Below are 19,618 nucleotides of genomic sequence, written 5' to 3'. Positions count from 1 at the left end.
TATTTTTCCAAGTATATGGGGTTTGTTGAAAAAAGGGGAGGATTTGTACATTTTACAACAGGAATCGATCAGATGGACTTAACTTTTAACAACGATTTATACCACTATGGGGATAGAGAGAAATTAAACTGTTTTTCTTGAAGGGAATATATATGTATAGAAAACATGCTACGCTCGTGCGGAGATTGTATAGAAAGTCAGTTGGCATTCAGCCAACCATGTGCTGATAAAGAGATTAGGGATGAAAACAATGTTTACATTTTATTGCCTCTTTGGTCGGGAGAGCTTTTCAACTATATATATATATATATTTTATACAACATTATACACACTATAACTGACTTCCGACTCTCTCCTCGACATTTTCAGAAACACACTGTATATATATGCTGATTATATGAAGTGCTAGAGAAATCCAAAGGAAAATGTCTTTCTGCGCCATATAACGTACTCAGAAAAAGTAATAACTGAATCTTAAGGGATAAAATCAAAATAGTTTCAACAAATGTCAGCACTGACATTAAAATAAAAGTCACATTATGTTTCTTTTTAAAAAGAGAGAAATTTTCCCATCGAAATATTTGACCTAATTTTAATATTTTTTCTTTGGAACAAATTAAAAATTATAATTAGGAAAGACTAACCTCAAAATAAAATAGGTTCTCAAAAAAAAATTCAAAGTAATTTTCACAGAAGTTTTTTTCATTTATCAATTTTTCCCTTATAATATGACAGCTGTGTGGCTTTTTGAGATGGTGCAAAAAAAAAAGTTTGAAACTTCTTTATAAATAGTAGTTCAAATGTGACAAATGCAGAAGAGAATACAAAATTTTCGTCAAAAACAAAATCATGTATAAATAATTTATATCCGAACAAGATAATTGCAAAGTTTTTGTAGGTCGGTGCGGTAACCCCCCCTTCTCTTGTATATATATACAATAACATCTCAAGGAATCACATACAAAAGTGTTTGAAATTATAGTTTCTCTGTTTATATGATCCATTTATCCACAAAATATATAGTACAGTTTTGATATTATTGTTTTAGCTGATGCGCAAGAAAGAGAAATATATATATATATATAGGGATTTGTCTGCACAGATGCAACCTCAAGATTAACCTCTTAAAAATATTATTGTTCTCTCTATACTCAATCAATTTCTATCATTTATTTATTCCCCCAGAGACTAACAAACTAAATTGGATTAGCTCTATCAAAATGTTTTAATCGAATAAGTTAAATAAATTTTTTAACCTCCATTCAGTTTTTCATTGTAAAATTGTATATAGTTAATTCAAATAAGTTAAGTTTACTTTATTATCAAATAAATATTTTCTTGAAACAAATAATTTTTATTCTGCTCTTTAAATCTGAATTAGTAAAAATGTTTACTAATTTGAATTAGTGACTCACTTTTTGTTTCTGAATTAGTAAAATTTTACTAATTATTAGTAACTTTTACTAATAATTAGTAAAATTTAACTAATTCAGAAGCAAAAAGTGAGTCACTAATTCAAATTAGTAAACATTTTTACTAATTCAGATTTAGAGAGTGGGACAATAAAATTTTGTTTTAAAATACAGAAATTATTTTTTTAAATATTATAATTTAATACATACAAATAAATATTATTTGGTACAGATAAATATTTATTTGATACAGATAAATATTTATAATAGTCTAGTAACCGATTATTTGAAATTTTGAAATTAACGAATTTTACAGCAGAAAAAAATTTAAGATTAAAAAATGGAAATTTTTGCACAACACCTCTGAATTCGAGCTCGCTTTGTTGTTATACGGATTGTTGAGTGATTATCGGATATACTGCTCCTGAAACCGCGGAAATTTCCCTAAAAGTCAATGTGACAACGAAACAGTCAAATACTCTTGTGAATCTGGAGAGAGATAGAGAGAGTAACAAACGTGTATATGAACGAATGCCGCTCTCCTATATATGCAAATAGACTCGCATGAGTGTCCTAAATCACTGTCGCCTGAACTTCTCAAGCTACGCCCAATTGGATTAAACGTGATTAGTAGACTAGAACGAAACTTGTTCGCCAACTCGAAACTAAATTTTTGAGTGCACCGAGAGACCGAAAATATGTGACTTTTTTTCCAATTCTATCCGACCTGCTATATATATATTTTCACTGAATAACTATATATTCATTCACTAATTCAAATTAGTAATTTCCACTAATTTTTACTAAAATATTACTAAATATTTTTTCTTTACTAAATTTTTAGTGAAAAATAATTAAAATTTTCACAAAATAAATTAGAGAGCGAATTAAAATTTATAGAGTAAACATTTCACAATTATCCCATAGTTTACATTAAATTTTGAAATTCATTAATTATGACAAAAAAAAAAAAAACTCCCAGTTATAAAGTGAAATTCTTATCAGTGTTCCAAATCGAAATTAAAAAGAAGAGTAAAGCCAAAACTAAAATGGGAAATTTCTGCGGTTAAAATGAAAAGATAACAGAGAGGGAAAGAAAAAAAAAAAGGGGGAGTGAGAAAGAGAGGCTAATCCGCTTGTGAGGATGGCACTCTTCATTAAATGCAAGTTTTTCTCTTTGATACCAATAATCTCCCAACGACCAAAGCTGCGGATAACGAAAACTAGGTTGGAACAGCAGATCATCCTGGGACATTAAAATGTGAAATTCCTAATCCGTCGTTGTCACTTTGGAATTAAAATTCACGAGAGAGAGAGAGAAAGAGAGAGAAAGAGAGTATACGAATAATGAAATTAGAGAATATCATTTTCAAAATATATCGTGTGTGTATTCGAAAATTGAATTTTAAAAGCAATTCGAGACTCTTGAATTAAAATTACAGACACAATGCGTAATTGCCATCACTTTCATTACAATGATTTAAATTACCCTCTGTCGTTAATTACTATATATTATTAGTCAATTTAATTGCTAGAAAATCTTCAATAACATTTCGATAAATTAACGTTTTCCAATTATTTATTCGATTTTCGAATAATAAACTGACTAATTAACTTGTTTTACATATTTAAACTACTTTTCTCATTTTGCATAAAACAAAAATAATAATATAATTTTTCAAAAAAATTCTACCAAATTATAATAAAAAAATGACAATCAATTAAAAAAAAAAAAACTTTAATTAAACGACAGAAACTTTTAATCAATCGAAGAATTTAATTAATAGTATCAAAACGTTTAACTGCTTTTTGAGATTAATCAATTTATCTGCGAGGAGTTAAAATTAACCAATTTAGTTTCAATTAGCCGTCACCGAGATTTACGTCCAATTTCTCAAAGACTTTAGAGAATTCTAAATAACGTTCCTACTTTTTTTCGACCCACTTTGATGACGTTATGTAGAATAATTAAATTTTTTTTAACTTAATATATTTCAAGAAAATTTTTCTTCAAATGAAAATAATTTTTTTTTTTTTATATTGAATTTTACTTTCTACTCACGTAGCTAATCAATTTTCTCGAGCAATATCCTTCAGCAGAAGAAAATAGTTAGTTCAACATTTTTCAAATTACAAGAATTCCAAGATAAATCCTCTTTCTTTTCATTCATTAAAAAGTTTATATAAATTTTATTAGTTGAAAATTTATTTACCTTTCGCGAAGAAAGGAATATTATTGTTTTTTGTTTGTTATTTAATTTACACAATATTCTATATATTATAAACCTTTACTCTCGATTTGTAGTCTAAATGGAAATAATGTCAAAAACGATATAAGGAAAGGGAAGAGCGCACGATTCTATTCTTCGTGCGAGATCAGAGAAAGATCACAATAACTCTTTAAAATGTGCAAAGACTTCGAAACGAGTTTCACCCTGTGACATTTGCCCCTGTTTTTCAAGAAAAATCGCCATCCTTTCTCTTACAACATTTGTGAACTGGTTCTGTATAGAATATCTGAATGCGATATAAAGAAAGACGTAAAACTTGAAACAGAAAGGAAACTTTAGCAGAAAGCGGATGCCACACATTTTCTCTCTTTTGATGCTGTTTTACTACTTTGCCATTGTAATATATATAAATATATATATATATATTTATAGACGGTAAAAAAAAATTCCTTTTATTCAAATTTTTTCAATGAAAATCAGAAATTAAATTAGTCTTGTACTTTAAAACTAAAACACATATATTTCAGTTTAAAATAAAAATATACAAGACTAATTTTAGTTTCAAAAGTATCTTAAAATATTTTCTTTCTAACAAAAATGTGAAAATTAAAAAAAGAAAAGGAGAACAATTTCAATACTTTATTGATCTTCCATTTGACAGAAGATAAGCCATTTGTACGTCAAATTTCCAACCTTTTCAGCTTTCTGACTCTTGAGCTTTATCGAGCGTGAATAGCGAGGAAAATGAAAATAACACAGATATCTAAAAGCCCCGGGTAGAAAACGATGCAATGCAAAAGTTCATATATATATATAAGGTTTGAGAATTATATTGAATTTCAATAATTCGAGCACACAACCCAATGCATATTTGATATTAAATGACAAAAAAAAAAAAAAAAATTCATTTGATTCTTCCCTTTATAGAGCAAAAATGAAACGATTACGAATTCCTTTATGTATGTATTCTTCCTGTGCGGTGACAAATTTTCCACCACGAAGGAATAATCCTGCAACTGGGGAGAAAATGGAACGTCCCATCAATTTGACTCTTCCGAGATGAGGTCGGTGCATCGAATTTTCTCCCAGTAAATATATCTTTACACGCTTGAAATCCGCGCTCACGGAAAATCGATCTTGAAAATTTTAAATATATACATTGCCTTGCGCATATATTGGAACCGCTTTGAACAAATTTTTTTTTTTCGATAAATATTAACAAAAGATTACTATTATTGTAAAAATAAATTTATTCGAAAAAAAAAATTCAAGTTTTTTGGACTATAACGAAGATGTTCTAGTTAAATTTTCATCATTATTAATTATTTGATTATCAGAAATGATAATTCACCAAGTTGGGGAATTTTCGTGTTAATGACAAAGTCATATATATATATAGGAGCCACGGAAGCAGATTTACTTCCGAAGAGCATGAAATTGTTCAAGATAGGAAACAAAGCGACAAACGGAAAATCTCTCTCTCTCTCTCATTCGAAACTTTTGACTTTATTTATCATCAAAAGTAAAATTCAAAAGTAAATTAAAACATTGTTCTTATTTGGAAATTTTCAAGAAAGATTCATTAAATCATAAAGAGAAAATTCAAACATGTCTGAGAGTAAAGGCACCCCGGGTAAAGAGATATTTTAGTCTCTATGACACATTCGAATCCAAATGGACAGTGTCTGAAGATTTTGAGAGACGGTTTGACTTCCCTGCTAAATTCTTGGCCAATAACGCAAACATTAACTTTATATCCATTAATTCATCATCTTCAAAACTTTGATTTTCATTAAAATGTTTTTCAATTAGAATAAAAAATAATTTGAAAATTGATTTTAAAAGAAATTCTTTTTATATTCCCTCTATAGGAAAAAAATTTTAAACACAAATATTTTCAATTCCTAAAGGAATTTAAATAGTAAAATTGATAACTAGAACGGCCCTGGAAGCGAATAATAAACAAATTTCCAATGTACTGACCTACAATTTCGAGGCGAAGTTTACGCGATATTTCACTGAACAAGGATATATTTATAGATTTGTGGCTATATGGAAATTATTTTTAAAAAACAAAAAAACCTCACCGAGTTTAGTATAACTAATGTTAGAACGTGCATTCTCAACGGTCCCTAACTCGCGTTTATAAAAATAAATCACTTTAAAACGCGGAATATGAACTTGAAAGTGATGGATGATCTTGCTGGCTTTCAAAAACAAAAAGGAAATGAAAATTTCTCTTTATGTATAATAAATTGTAAAACAATATTGGAAAAATAAATTATTTTTTTACATTATTTATTCCCCCCCAAAAAATTGAATTAAAATCAATGATTTTTAAAGAAAAATATTTTTATTTTAATTAATAAAAAAAATATATTTTAATGCTAATTAAAGATTCTAATCCTCTGCGTGAAATTTGTATAGGAAACTAAATCAGTCTGTTTATAAAACGAAAAAAAACTCTCTCGCCTTAGATGATACTAACTCTGCGATAACTTTATGCATTCTTTATACAAAAACAAGTTTCCTATACATTTATTCATGCCCTACATCATATTTCTACAATTTCAAGCTCAAAGACTTTCTATGACATAAGAGATTAGTCTATATGACGAAAAAAAATCACCAATCGTTTTTTTTTTTTTTTAACAAAGAAAACTAATCTCAAATTATGATTTTTTTTTCAAACACCAACTGGAATCAAGTCATGCCGCCCTGACAATGACCTTACTTGAACGATAGACTCCCGAGATCGTCGACCGTTGTGAAAAGTTGATTTATAACAAGTGTCACTGTCTGTGTGATTACAGAGAGTCGATGACACAAGACCGGTTATATGACAGTCGAGTATATATATAATATATAAAATGATCAAACCAAATTTTATTATTAATTTTCCTAATTTTAAAACACAATATTTTGTTTTGACACAACACTTTTTTTTCAAAAATATTCCACAGAAATTTATTTCCAAAAGAATAATCGTAAATCAATAAAAAAAATTGACACATATGTCTCAGAAATTTTCTTCTCGAGCGACAATAATAAAAACCTGCGCGAGAGAGCATATAACTTTTATCAAAAAAAAAAAAAAGTAAGCTCATAAATTCACCGAAAGTTAAAGTGCAAAATATGTATATATGGAGAAAAACTCTTCGTCCCATTTTTTTTATATGATACTGTAACAATTTTTATTTCATCCATAAAATTAATCTTCCAAAAATTTGAAGATGGTCTAAAATTTTTTTTTTTTTGAAAAAGTAGAAACTTATTCCGACATTAATGAAGGACAAACAAAACAAAAAAAAGAAGAAATATTGTAAAGTTAGTAAAGCAATCCAGATTCCATCAAGGTCTGTTAACCGAACTATATTAAAGTCGGAACTGTAATCTCAATCAGACAGACAATTCAATTTCTCGCGAACTCTAGTATAATCTCCTCAGATTTTCTCTTTGAAGAACAATGGCTTTCAAGATGTGTCTTGAACCGAGACGCTATCTCTTTAACCCTTGAGTACATTTAATCAAAACTGTGAACCCGGATTGCTCTTCATTCGTAAAATACTTTTGACAAATATACGTGTATTTTTTTTTTTATTGTAATTTAATTAATATTCTCTTATTGTAATCCCACTTTTTATTAATAATAATGAAACAATGTAAATAACATTAATCTTTTTCGAAAGTGCAACAAACTTTGGATGCAATTCAGAGATTATGTACCTCAAATGTTTGTCCATATATATATTCGAGAGGTATTTCATATCTCGTTTATTCAAAACTGTTGTGAAGCTGCAAATTGCTTAAATAAACAGAATATATTTGATTACTTTTCAAGCAGAAAATTGGAATAAATTCATTAGCAATGAGATCAAATATAGCAAAACTTAAAAATAATAATTGTGAACAAGAAATTATTTAACAATTATTATAATCAATAATGCAATTAATTTTAAATAAACAAATATTTATATTGCTTTTTTAATATAAAGTAATCTGTGTATTTAAATATTTATATTTAAATCAATAAGAATTATATTTGTCAAAGTAGAATTGATATACATTTACTGATTGCATATACGATTATAACTTTATAGAGACCAAATTGTAAAATCAACAAAAATATTTTTCCGGAACTCTCAAGAGTTTAGTATATATATCTGCAATTCGTTGTATATTTACGTATATGCAAAGAGCAAACTTGAAGAACTTGCAAAGTCGATATTTAACTAAAGATAGAAACTATGTCACCAAAATTAATCACATTGACAAAAATTTTCTTTTAAAACAAAATTCTGCACGAAACTTTACTTAATTTACTAATTATAAACACCACTGACGAAATCGAAATTTCATTGATTAATTAACTGTAAACAAGATCGAATAAATTCCTTAATCGTAAACTTCACTAATTAGTAAATAAAGAAATGTAACTGTTTCACTAAAAATGATTAACAAAATATTGATCAAGATTTTATAAACCCATAAGCTAAAAAATATCCCTAACCTACTTTCGAACCAATAAAAAATCACCTGAAATAAAACAAAGAACAGTCCTAAAACAGAAGACGTCAAAAGAAATAAAAAAAAAAACAAACAAAAATGGAGTAACTTTATAGGTTATGTCACAACAAAAAACGAACACTCCCTTTTCGAGGTCAAAAGACTTATTGATAATTGTCACTTATAGAAATATAATTAACACAACACTACCCTTTACTAGAGTAAAGAACCGTTATAAACAAATATAAAAAATGTTCTTTGTAAAAAAAAAAACACACTTACTCTATCTTTGCTGGAAACAAAGCTAGATCCTGCCATACCATAGCTAAAGGTTAAGATCCGTGGAAAAAGAAACTCAAGACGGATTCCCTTGTGAAGAGGTCATTGACCTCAAGATGGTACGGCGAACGAATCGTTTTTTACAGCTTTTATTTTTTCCGAAATATGCAACCAACGTCTAAAAGAGAACCCACCGATCTCAGCGGCGTCGGCCGCAGCCGGCTTTCACGAAATAATCAATATTTGACGCGACCACCTCGCAGATAACAGGTTGTCGAGGCAAGAGAAAAACGCGCACTGATTGTCCACGATATGAAACTTGACACAAAAATCGTCATTCACAACGAGTCTAAATAACTCATTTATAAGCTTTGATATTTGATATTTCATCAATTCAACAGCAAGATATCAGTAGATTGATAGTGAACAGCAAAGGGATAAATGGCGACTATGCACTGCTCAGTTTGAACCGCGCGGCGTGTGTTGCAGGAGCGCAAACTGTTCATGAGTGAAAAAATGATGGCGTGCAAAGTTGCGTTATCGTAAATCATAATACTATTAAACGGCACATGTAACAAATTTACTTGTTCAAATTATCAATTATCTATTATATATTAATGACAAAATCAACACTTACCCTATGTCCGGATTCCTCCAACCGTTGTCTTTTCGAATGAGGACCATCTCCATTGAACGCCATCCTCGTGTTCAATCACCAAAAGCAACTTCAATGAAAGATTCAACGACAAAGGGTTACGATTCCTGAACGAGGAAGAAGAACACACGAGTTATATTTTGGGGGGACAAAACAATTAACGGAGCAATAAACACGACGAACTCACGAACAAACGAACGCGTGAGCGGCTTCAGGGAAACTGCACAATCAGACTTACATGCACTTCAGCGACATTAACCATCTGGCGGCGAAATGGAGAACTAACTACTTGTTCGCGACTTGCAGCCACCTTCATTCCATTCGTTCAAAAACATTATTTAAATGTAATTTTCTTTTTTCAATATTTTGTGTATTCTAGAAAAAAATAAAATAAAAAAATTATTAATAAACAATTTTGAAATACACAGATTGTACAAATATTTTAAATAAATGATTCAGATTAAAAAATTATTTTAATTTGCCGCCATTAGGAAAGTTGAAATTTTTCGCGGTAAAATTTAAAATGTTTAAATAATTATAAAATAATTTTCTTTGTTTATTCTTAGAAAACTTTGCAAATAAATTACGAATAAGTAAATAAATTATTAATTTTTATTTAACTTTTTTTTAAAGTTGTAAATGAGAACTTAATAATTATTAATGTTAAATTTAATAGAATAAATTTAATTAATTATTATTTAAGATTGTTGTTAATTATAAAAAAAGTAAATCTATATTTTTAGTGTTGAAAATTGTATTTTTTTATCAGTTAATTAACCCACTTTTATTTATATCTAACCTTTCGTCGATAATGAAGAAATTAAAATTAAATTTATTATTTTATCATTAAAAATTTTAATTTTCAATTTAATCACTAATGTTAATGATTGAATTCTTTTTTTTTATTTCAAAAGTAAATATTTTAATTTAATATCTCACTTACCTACGATGAATAAATCGCCATCTTCAATCTTCAACTGGTAATGTGTATCATAGAAAAATATTTATTTTTTTTTAAATAATAGTAAATACTATTAAAAAAAAATTAATCGATTCTTGAGTCGTCGATTCTTAAATAAATAACTGAAAAATAAAAAAAAAATATTGTGTCATTATATGAAGAAAAGAATTTTTTTTTTCTTTTCTTTTAAACTTGTGTAGTAAATTTAATTTAATTATTGTAGTTTTTTTAAACTAAATATAATTTTTTTTTGTATTTAATTTTTTTTTGTATTTAATTTCTTATTGTAAAAATTTCTTACTTGAATATGTTTATTTCAATAATTATGAATGGCAGCCACAACATGAGTGATTATAGTATTTAATGCGACACAAATCGGCCTTTAAAACTAACTCACAATAAGGATATTCATCTGTGCAATTTTCAGCGTCTTTTCCATCTGAATTTTAGAAAAAGATATTTAACAATTAATTATAAACAAATTAAATGATCAATAATTGATATTACATAAAACAATTAAATGGGAGCAAAAACGGTTTTCTTACTTTTTGTAGGGCTCTCAGTAGAAAATTCCGATTTCCTACAAAATTCGCCAATGCAAAGACGTTTATCTCGAGGTTTTGATGATTCAATACAATCATTTATCTCACTTCCGTTAGAAATACAACGAACTACACGTGTTCGAATACCATTTCCACAAGTTACGGAACACTATAAAGAAAAAAAATCTTTTATAATAACAATAATATAGTAAAATAGAAATGAAAAAAAAAGAATATAATTAACCTCAGTCCAATCCGAAGTGAACCATTCTGCAGAACAAGGATTCATTGTACATAATTCCTCTTGAAGTGGTTTCTCAAAATTACATGCACTGTCAGATGATATTGTTAATTCATCTCTAATTTTGAAAGCACATACGACTTCTCGTTTTCGAATTCCAACGCCACATGTTGCTGAGCACTAAAAATATTTTTAAGAAAAATTAAATTCCATTAGAAAAAACATATTTCAAATAAAATTCATTTCTATTTTTTTAAAAATTAATTAAAATATTAACCTCTGTCCAAGGGCTTGTGAACCAAAATGTTTTATTGCATGCAGTTCCTAAACACTGTCGTTCTTCTAAAGGTTTCAATTCAGAATTGCAATGTGTTTTATTTTCATGACTGCAAATAATTCGTCTTGTCTCAATTCCCGAACCACACTCTGTTGAACACTGAAACAAGATTAACAATTAAAAAAATTAATCAATAATTAATATTAATTATTAAAAATGTTAATAAATTTCTAAATACCTTAGACGACCATTCAGAAAAAAGCCAAATTCCTTTCGATGGCGCAACAAGAGGACAAGAGTCAGCTTCGCAAAATTCTTCAGCTTTTGGTTTATTTTTTGATAAACATAATTCGTTGGTTGATACACAAGTTACATTTCGAATTCTTGTCCCCTGACCACAAGTCACTGAACACTGAAAAAAGATTTTTAAAATTATAAATAAAAAAAAGAATTTAAAACCTAAAAATTTTTTAGCAAATCAATTAAAAAATCTTACCGGACTCCATAAACCGACTTCCCATTTTGGTGGTACTGGAGATGGATTCATGTGTCTTATCTCTGGCACAAAAGTTTGACAAGGTGGCAATTGACAAACTTCCCAAGTACCTAAATCTGGTGGTTGAATACAAGTTCCAGCAGCGACACGAACTGTCAATTGGGAATTTAATTTTTGAACACATTCCACTTTTCGTGTTCGAACTCCAGAACCACATGTTACTGAACATTCACTCCATGATTCGGCTCTCCATCTAAAATCGAATTTGTTTTTTCTTTTTAATATTAAATTAACAGATAGATTTCAATTATCGATTTATTAATGTATTTTAATTCAATAAATTATGTTTAAAAAACATTTAATATAAGTTTTCTTTTTCTTTGATTAAATAAATTTAAATATTACCTAGCAGCACAGGGACGATCATTACATCTTGCAGATGGTCCCACAGGTTTTGTGATATTTCGACATTTACGTTCGTCAACAATTTCATCGGTGCTTCTTCGAAAACATCGAAAAATTGCTCTTTGAAATCCTGGGAAAAAATTAAAATTATTTTTAAAAAATTGATTCTAATGTCAATAACATTTTTTTAAATAAATATATCTTACCTCCTCCGCAAGGTTTCGAACACGAGGAAAATGTTGAAAGTTTCCAAATAAATTTTCTTCTTCGTCTTTTTACTTTTGAATTTGGTTGATCACCAGCCATGGAAGTTGTTGGCGGAATACTTGTTCTTTCGACATTTAATTCTCTTGTTCTTTTTTCAATTTCATTTACTCGTTGAGTTGGAATTATTAATGGTGAGCTGCGTATTCTACAATAAATTATTAAAATTATTTTACAAGTACTAATAATTAGACTTAAAATATGATTAAAAAATTAGAACTAAATTCATTTTTAATTAAATATTTAAGATTATATTTATTTAATCGTTAATTAACTTTAAATATTAATTACCTTTCAGTTGTAGTTTTGAAAATCCCCTCGACCGTAGGATTGGGAATTTCGTTGAGACTCAGTGAACCTGAAACATTAGTTTTTAAATACAGAAAATAAATATTAATCACTAAATGACGATAATAATAAAACATACCTGGAAGATCAATAGGTGGCGGTGAAGTGATAAAAATATTTTCAGGAACTGTTTTTGATAAAGTGTATTTATACATAATTCCAGGATTAGGATGATGGGTCCAAATCTAAAAATGAATACATTTTAAAGAGAGAAATAAATTTAAAAAAAAAACAATAAAATTATTTACCTCTACACGTAAGGATTCATTTAAAGGACCAGCAGCTTGAATATATTCAACTTTATTTTCGCTTCCTCTTTCATATAACAAAGAAGTACCAGCCACATTGTAAATTCCACTGGGACTCAAAGACCAAGGACCATTTGTGATGTATTCGCCATTTTCATCTTTTAAAGCTGCAAAAAAATATTTTTTTCAATTTTTCTTCTTCAACAAATTAGAATTCTTTAATATTAATTTATTAATAACAACTAACCTATTAAATTTTCACTGGCACGAAATTCAGAAATATTTATAGACATTGCACCTTTTGGAATTGTAACAACAAAATGGTATCCTTTTGGTAAAATTGGCTCAACAAAAGAACCTTCGAACCATTCACAATCTTTATCATCGACACCGCAAATACCACAAGAATTAACGACTAATCCAGAATCTATTATTCCATCGCAACCTACCGACTATTTAAAAAAAAAAAGTACAGAAATATTAAAATTTTGTAATTGCAAATATAAAAGAATAAAAATTATTATATTAATTATTATTTGTTTACCTTACAATGTCCAGCGACGCACAACCATTGATCAGTGTTTCTCTTAAAAATGGGAACAGTTGGTAAAAGAAAATTCGGACGACAATAAGTTCCATCAGGAACCAAGGGCTCGAGAGTTGCATAAAATCGTTCTCCAATTGCCCGACAATTTAGAGCACAAGAATTAGGCGCTGTAAAATTATTTTAAAAAAAAATTGTTTATAAAAATATTCTTCGATTCTAGTATTTAAAAAATAAATTAATATTTACCATCTAGAAATGGTTCCCAAGCGAAAATTCGTCCTTTATATAATTTTCCATTGTATTTCGAGCAATGATGTGTCCTCACGTCTGGATAAAAATTAGGACAATCCTGCAAAAGAAAAAAAAAGAATAATATATGTTGTCAATCAGAAAAATAATGAACCGTATCGTGAATAGGTTTTAGAGACTTATATATATATGTTATTGGCTCATATAAAATACTATTTATATATTTGTCCAAGTGTGAATTGAATTTACCTGGGTATTGCAGATGTGGTATCGCTTGTATATCCCGACACAACTGGGACGGGCGCTGATTGTATCGTTATGGCCCATAATGTTCCTCTTCCGTAATTGCTTTCTACAAGAGATAAAAGCGAATTAACAAAAGTGATGACATCTATTTTATAAATACTCAGAATCATTAATCTTCATTATTAAACGACGTTGACATTATATACTTTTAATAATTGCTTCCTCATATAGAGGGATTTTTATTTACTTTTTTTTATTATTGCATTGATGTAAATTTAAGATTTTAAATTATATTAGTACTTATTTTAATGTTTTATTAATTTATATTTTCTTAAAAAATATGTTTTCGTTTTTTAAAATTAAAACAGACAAAAAAAGATTATTTTTTTTTATATGCTAAAAATCTTATTTTATTTTGGAATGAGTCATAATAAGTATACATTACCCAATTGGTACACATTCACGAATTTGCGACTCAACTCCTGTTCCACAAGGTCTAGAACATTTACTCCAAGGACCCCAAGAGCCCCAATTACCTTTCATTCTATTATTTCGAATGAATCCAGAATTTTGAGACACATCATTGCTCTGAAATATAATTTCGTTACATTTAAAATTCTTTTCCTTTTGTCAATTTTATCATTTTCCTCTTAATCTTTAAATATAATTTAGTAATTAACTGAGATCTTTAGTTACTAATTGATTGTAACTTGTAACAAAATTTTAATAGAAAAAGAAAATTAATATTTCAAGCCTATTAAAATGTAGCACAAACAAAAATACTAAATATAATAAATCCCTTGCCTAGGGCTTAAGAAATCCTTATCAAAGTGTCACGTAAGTGACATCCTTATAGCAGATACATCAAAGAAACCACTTTAAATTAACATCTCAACAAGAAGTGAATTTTTTTTTCTCTAGTAAAAAGAATTGTCATTTTTGATAAATATCTCTCTCAAGAATTATTAATTAATTTTTTTTTATTAATTTTATGTTATTAATTTCAAATACTTTTTTTAAACAAAAAAATAAACGAAAAATACTCACATTTAGATAAACATCATCCCTTCGTGAACAATAAGCTATTGGAAATTGTGGGCTTACAATCAGCATCAGTAACCTGAAAAAATAAATTTTCCATTACAATTTTTTCCAAACATTCATAATTAATGACAAAACAAACAAAAAAAAAGAGCTTTCGTGCACGTTTCGTTCAAAATAACCGAAGGCTTCCATGAAATTATAATTCTGAAAAAATTAACTATATATATATATACACGTCTTTATTATCTAATTATTAAAAACCGGTCTCCTCTCATCATGATTTTCAAGCATAAATATAATCATGTTGTATAAATAATGAATAAACAATAAATTATGTTAAATTAATTAATGACAGTACGCGAGGAAAATTTTTAATATTTTTTACAAAGACGAAGGCAAATATTAATTTTTAAACTAATTATTACAATGAAATGAGAATTATTTTAGAATTTATAATCGTTATACATCAGGAAATAATCCAACACTTTCCTATAAAACCGGAAATTATTGTTCGAACAAATGAATGCCCATCAGTTTATTTAGACATACTGTCAGTCAATTTACGATATCGATACCGACCGTGGAATTCAGGGGCACTTTTCTTCACGCATCACCACGCCTAGAAAATACTTCAAAATTTTTATTTTATTGAATTTTTATGTACTTTTTTTTTTCTTTTGTTACGCGAGGGTAAATTAAATATCGAATTAAATAATAAGTAAATCACAAAAGAATTAAATTAAAAAAAAGAACAATTTTATTAATATAATTAGAATTTTAAAAAATTCGACTATAAATGAAGTAATTAAAATACTACTTGAGAAACAATCTTAACGAATTAATTATTGTATTTTTGTGAACTAGACGCTGAAAATATATTAATCAGTCAAGCAATAGTAAATATACTAGGATGGGTTTGACGATAATCAAGAGTATTGTTTGGAGATGTCATGAAGCGAACCGCGATTGAATGAGTTGGTTGGTCATTAGTCGACCGGTCACCGGTGCGTATATGATGTGAAACATACATCCAGAAAAAAAAATTTGAAAGTTCACTGACTCTTTATATATTTTGCCCTTGGCCCTTGAATTCGTTTTCTTTAAAGTATATTTATTCGATTTAGAAGAAATTTTTTTATTAATCGTATTCTCTATAAAAAAAAATGTTCAAAAAAAAAATTCTCTATGAGAAATATTGAACGATAAATGAAACTAAATGTCCAGTAGCTGAAAGTAAACATAATAAATTAACATAAAATAAATCTTATAAAACGATATAGGTGGGCAGTCACGTTCTGCGATGCGTGTATACAACGAGTATTCGCGTGTTTATCCCCGCAGCCTCCGGTAAATTTCGGAGAAGCTACACGTTTTTAATAATTACAGGTTTACCTTAATCGTCGAAGTAAAGTGAATCTTTTCTTTTTTTATTATTATTATTTTTCTTTTGAAAACAAATCTTTAACTCTTCTCCGCACATCCTCCAAATGCTTATAATTTTACAATATATATATAAAGATTTAATCTCGGCGATGAATCGATTTAACAAATTTTGTAATATTGAATCAAATTTTTAACTTTACATCATTTTTTTAAAATGAAAATTATGACAAATGATAATTTATTAAAATTAAAGAAATGAAATCATTTAAGTATTTAAAAAATAATTGAAAAAAAGAATATGTGTTTAGTCGCTTTTTTTCTTTGCATACGCAAGTAATAAATGTCCCTTACTTGGATTTAAGATTATAAAATGAAAGGTGTGAAATTCTGACCACTTTCCGGTCTCTCTTTTATGATTGACATCCATAAAAATAATTAATTCATTATATGGGCGATATCACTGTGACCGTTAAGATTATATTTCTATTGAATTTCTCGATAACTCTCAAAATTTAACGTATATTAATTAATTTATGTAATAACAAATAATTAAAATAGTTTAAAAAATAAAGTTCTTTAAAATTTCGTAAAATATTTTGTAAATATTTATAAAAAATAATGTTAAAATATTTCTTACAAAAGAAATATATTTTTCATAAATTGAAATTTAATGTAAATCAATGTTTTATAGACCTAGAAAGTATTATATAAGGAAAACTTTTTTTTAATAGAAGCAGGAAATAGAAGTAGGTATCTTAATGTTTTTGAAACGATGGTCTGTCATGTAATCTTCCCTTATCATAAAATTAAGTGCTTGAGTAGCTACTGCTCTTGACTATTTATAAGATTTCTTTCAATAATCTTAAACTCGACTTTAATAATTTAATTAAAAATATTTTTAAAAATACATTTTCTCGAAATTCATTTTATCAATACTAAAGAATTATTAATTTTATTTAATAAACAAATAATAAATAAGAAAATTAAAATAGAAATCCGATAAAATAAATTAAATTGTAATTTTTTTTTCACAAATTTAGAATCTTTTTTAAATATAGAAAGAACCCTTTGTTTAAAGACCATTGTATATCTTAAGATCCTGTTATATACGTGTGAAGCACAACATGTGTAAAATTGATATTGTGAACACAAACACACAGGCATATGTCGTCTTATAGTCAATCGATCAATCACTCATCCGCGGTCGAAAAGGGTCTTTATCCCTTGAATGCAAACTCGATAACAACATAAAAAGTGACTTACCGAATACACAATAATTCGATAATAAAAGATTTACTTAAGTTATCGCTCGCGGAAAGAGCTCAGGATTTAATGCAAAAATATGTAATATATAATTTCATGTTGATCGGTGGTCCTCAATTTAGTCCAATTTTACAAATATTAACTTCAAATACTGACGCAGAATTATGGATCGGATTATATAAAAATTATCTCATATTTTTTTCTTACGTATTTTTTTTTTTTAATTTCGTGTGAAAAAATATAAGAAACATGCCTGTAAAATAAAAATATGTTCTCGCGTTACTGTGTCAGGAAATGAAATTCTTGCTCGAAATTCAAAAAGCCAATCGAATCAAACTGAGAGATTAAAATTTAAAACGATTGGTGCTTCTGCAGAACAGAAGCCTTTAATATGCTTTAATGCACACAGAGACATATAACGTGACACTCGTTCTGTTCTGCTCGGCTGTCTACATTTTTATTTTACTTATTTTTTTTTTCTTCTCGTTCCTGTAATAATTCACTCTGTGCTCAATCATACGTGCACAAAATCAATGTCTACCTTTATAATTTACAAATCATTTATTACATTCAAAATTATTGTTATTCTAATTAATAATGATTAAATTAAAAAATTTACTTTCTTAATTTATAAAATATTTTTTAACTTAAGTTAAATTTCAATTTATGAAAAATATTTGATTTACAATAGATATTTATTTTAATATAGAAATTGAAGTTGAAGATAAAAACTCACCAATAATAAAGGGACCACACGCAAAATAGATTTCGTCCTCTTTTCCTCTTTCGTGAACATCTTAAAGTTTCCATGAAGATAAAAGAAGAAAGCTTCTTATTTCCTAAGCTTCTAAGAAAATCCATGATTTCTTCAGTTTTTCATCCTAAAACAAAATTGTTTTGTCAAATAAAAAGAATTGTAAATCAAAATACATTTTAAAAAAATATTCTTATGCAAATTAATAATTAAATTATTAATATAATAAAAACAATTAAATTACTTCAAAAATGATTAAGCTACAGCAATTAATTAAAAAGTGAAATAAAATATTTTGTCTCGAAGAAAATCTTCTGGAAATTAATTTCTAATTAATCCTCATTAATAACTTAATTATTATAAGTAATAACTATTATAATATTAATAGAAATTATTATCTCTTTAGCTTACCAAACGTTTTACGTGATGTTTTTAAAATGAACCATTTGTGAAAATAGTTTATAAAAATTTTGCAATTTTTCCCATTTAAAAACAACACTATTTAACAAACACAAAATAATAATCCAAAAGTTCAATTTTTATATTAGAAAATACGTAACAAGAGAAACACTGACATTGACACTCAAAAAGCCATTGGCTATGAAATCCCAAGAGCAAATGCATTATAAAATGCAACTTGTCACAAAGTAATTGTTAACTAAAACCGTAACTAAAAATCAAATTAATCGTAACGTAACGTACACGTCCTTCTTTAAATTAACAATATTCTATACAATTCTTTAAAGAGTACGAAACATTTGGCTTTTTTGGTTATTGAATTTTTTACAAGATTATAAAATACTTGAAAAGGAAAATATCATTAAATGATGTGTAATTAATTTAAACTAATTAAAATAAACGTAATTTAATCAAATTAATTCAATCATTGAACGAAATTAATTCAATCAAATTTGAATTAACTAAATAAAATGAATTAAATCAATTAAAAAAAAAATAATTTAACTAAATTAAAAAATGTAATTTAAATAAGTTAATTAAAATGAATTTAACTGAAGTACATTGAAATAGAATAACTCAACTAAAAGTTTAATTCAAATTTATTTTAACATCAAAAGTATATTTTTACTTATCAAAATTAATTTAATTTAAATCAAATATTTGCCAATAAAAAACATTTTTTTTTAAAATAAAAAACTATTACTACTTAACAATACTGTAATTTTTTTAAAATCCCCTTAATAAAACTTTCCTTTTCAGCGTAAATTTTTATTTTCTCAAAAATTTCCTGATATTTAAAAAAGAAAAC

At 27.1% G+C, this 19,618-nt stretch overlaps 3 protein-coding genes across 8 annotated transcripts in view; 1 reads left to right on the top strand and 2 right to left on the bottom strand.

The window, feature by feature from the left end:
- Positions 1-9,295, bottom strand: part of LOC127291016 (heterogeneous nuclear ribonucleoprotein L) — an 83,425-nt gene extending 74,130 nt beyond the window's left edge. For 2 of the 3 annotated variants that reach the window (XM_051319899.1, XM_051319900.1), the window contains exon 1: positions 9,066-9,295. In XM_051319899.1, coding sequence (XP_051175856.1) covers positions 9,066-9,128 — 63 coding nt within the window. In that variant the 5' untranslated portion in view covers positions 9,129-9,295. Of the gene's footprint in view, positions 1-8,431; positions 8,870-9,065 lie in introns of those variants that run through there. The other variant, XM_051319901.1, reaches the window with a different exon arrangement.
- Positions 1-19,618, top strand: part of LOC127291026 (39S ribosomal protein L34, mitochondrial) — a 456,612-nt gene that overhangs the window by 181,656 nt on the left and 255,338 nt on the right. The gene's annotated exons all lie outside the window — the stretch shown is intronic.
- Positions 9,333-19,618, bottom strand: part of LOC127291008 (thrombospondin type-1 domain-containing protein 4) — a 14,683-nt gene continuing 4,397 nt past the window's right edge. The window contains exons 2-22 of one of the 3 annotated variants that reach the window (XR_007844524.1): positions 18,763-19,021; positions 18,334-18,478; positions 14,955-15,027; positions 14,353-14,495; positions 13,911-14,013; positions 13,659-13,761; positions 13,410-13,579; positions 13,113-13,317; positions 12,866-13,032; positions 12,697-12,802; positions 12,561-12,627; positions 12,212-12,417; positions 12,006-12,135; positions 11,601-11,853; positions 11,343-11,516; positions 11,105-11,263; positions 10,831-11,007; positions 10,590-10,755; positions 10,346-10,483; positions 10,027-10,166; positions 9,333-9,458 (exon numbers count right to left, since the gene is read on the bottom strand). Coding sequence is in view for 1 of the 3 variants with exons in the window: in XM_051319889.1 (XP_051175846.1) it covers positions 10,368-10,483; positions 10,590-10,755; positions 10,831-11,007; positions 11,105-11,263; positions 11,343-11,516; positions 11,601-11,853; positions 12,006-12,135; positions 12,212-12,417; positions 12,561-12,627; positions 12,697-12,802; positions 12,866-13,032; positions 13,113-13,317; positions 13,410-13,579; positions 13,659-13,761; positions 13,911-14,013; positions 14,353-14,495; positions 14,955-15,027; positions 18,334-18,458 (2,643 nt within the window). In the remaining 2 variants the exon portion in view is untranslated. Of the gene's footprint in view, positions 9,459-10,026; positions 10,167-10,311; positions 10,484-10,589; positions 10,756-10,830; positions 11,008-11,104; positions 11,264-11,342; positions 11,517-11,600; positions 11,854-12,005; positions 12,136-12,211; positions 12,418-12,560; positions 12,628-12,696; positions 12,803-12,865; positions 13,033-13,112; positions 13,318-13,409; positions 13,580-13,658; positions 13,762-13,910; positions 14,014-14,352; positions 14,496-14,954; positions 15,028-18,333; positions 18,479-18,762; positions 19,022-19,618 lie in introns of those variants that run through there. The other 2 variants (XR_007844523.1, XM_051319889.1) reach the window with 2 other exon arrangements.

Source organism: Leptopilina boulardi, unplaced genomic scaffold (assembly GCF_019393585.1).
Source record: "Leptopilina boulardi isolate dan_hultmark-lab unplaced genomic scaffold, ZJU_Lbou_2.1 LbouV2_123, whole genome shotgun sequence".
In the NCBI taxonomy this organism is placed as follows: domain Eukaryota; kingdom Metazoa; phylum Arthropoda; class Insecta; order Hymenoptera; family Figitidae; genus Leptopilina; species Leptopilina boulardi.
This window is presented reverse-complemented; position numbering and strand designations above follow the sequence as displayed.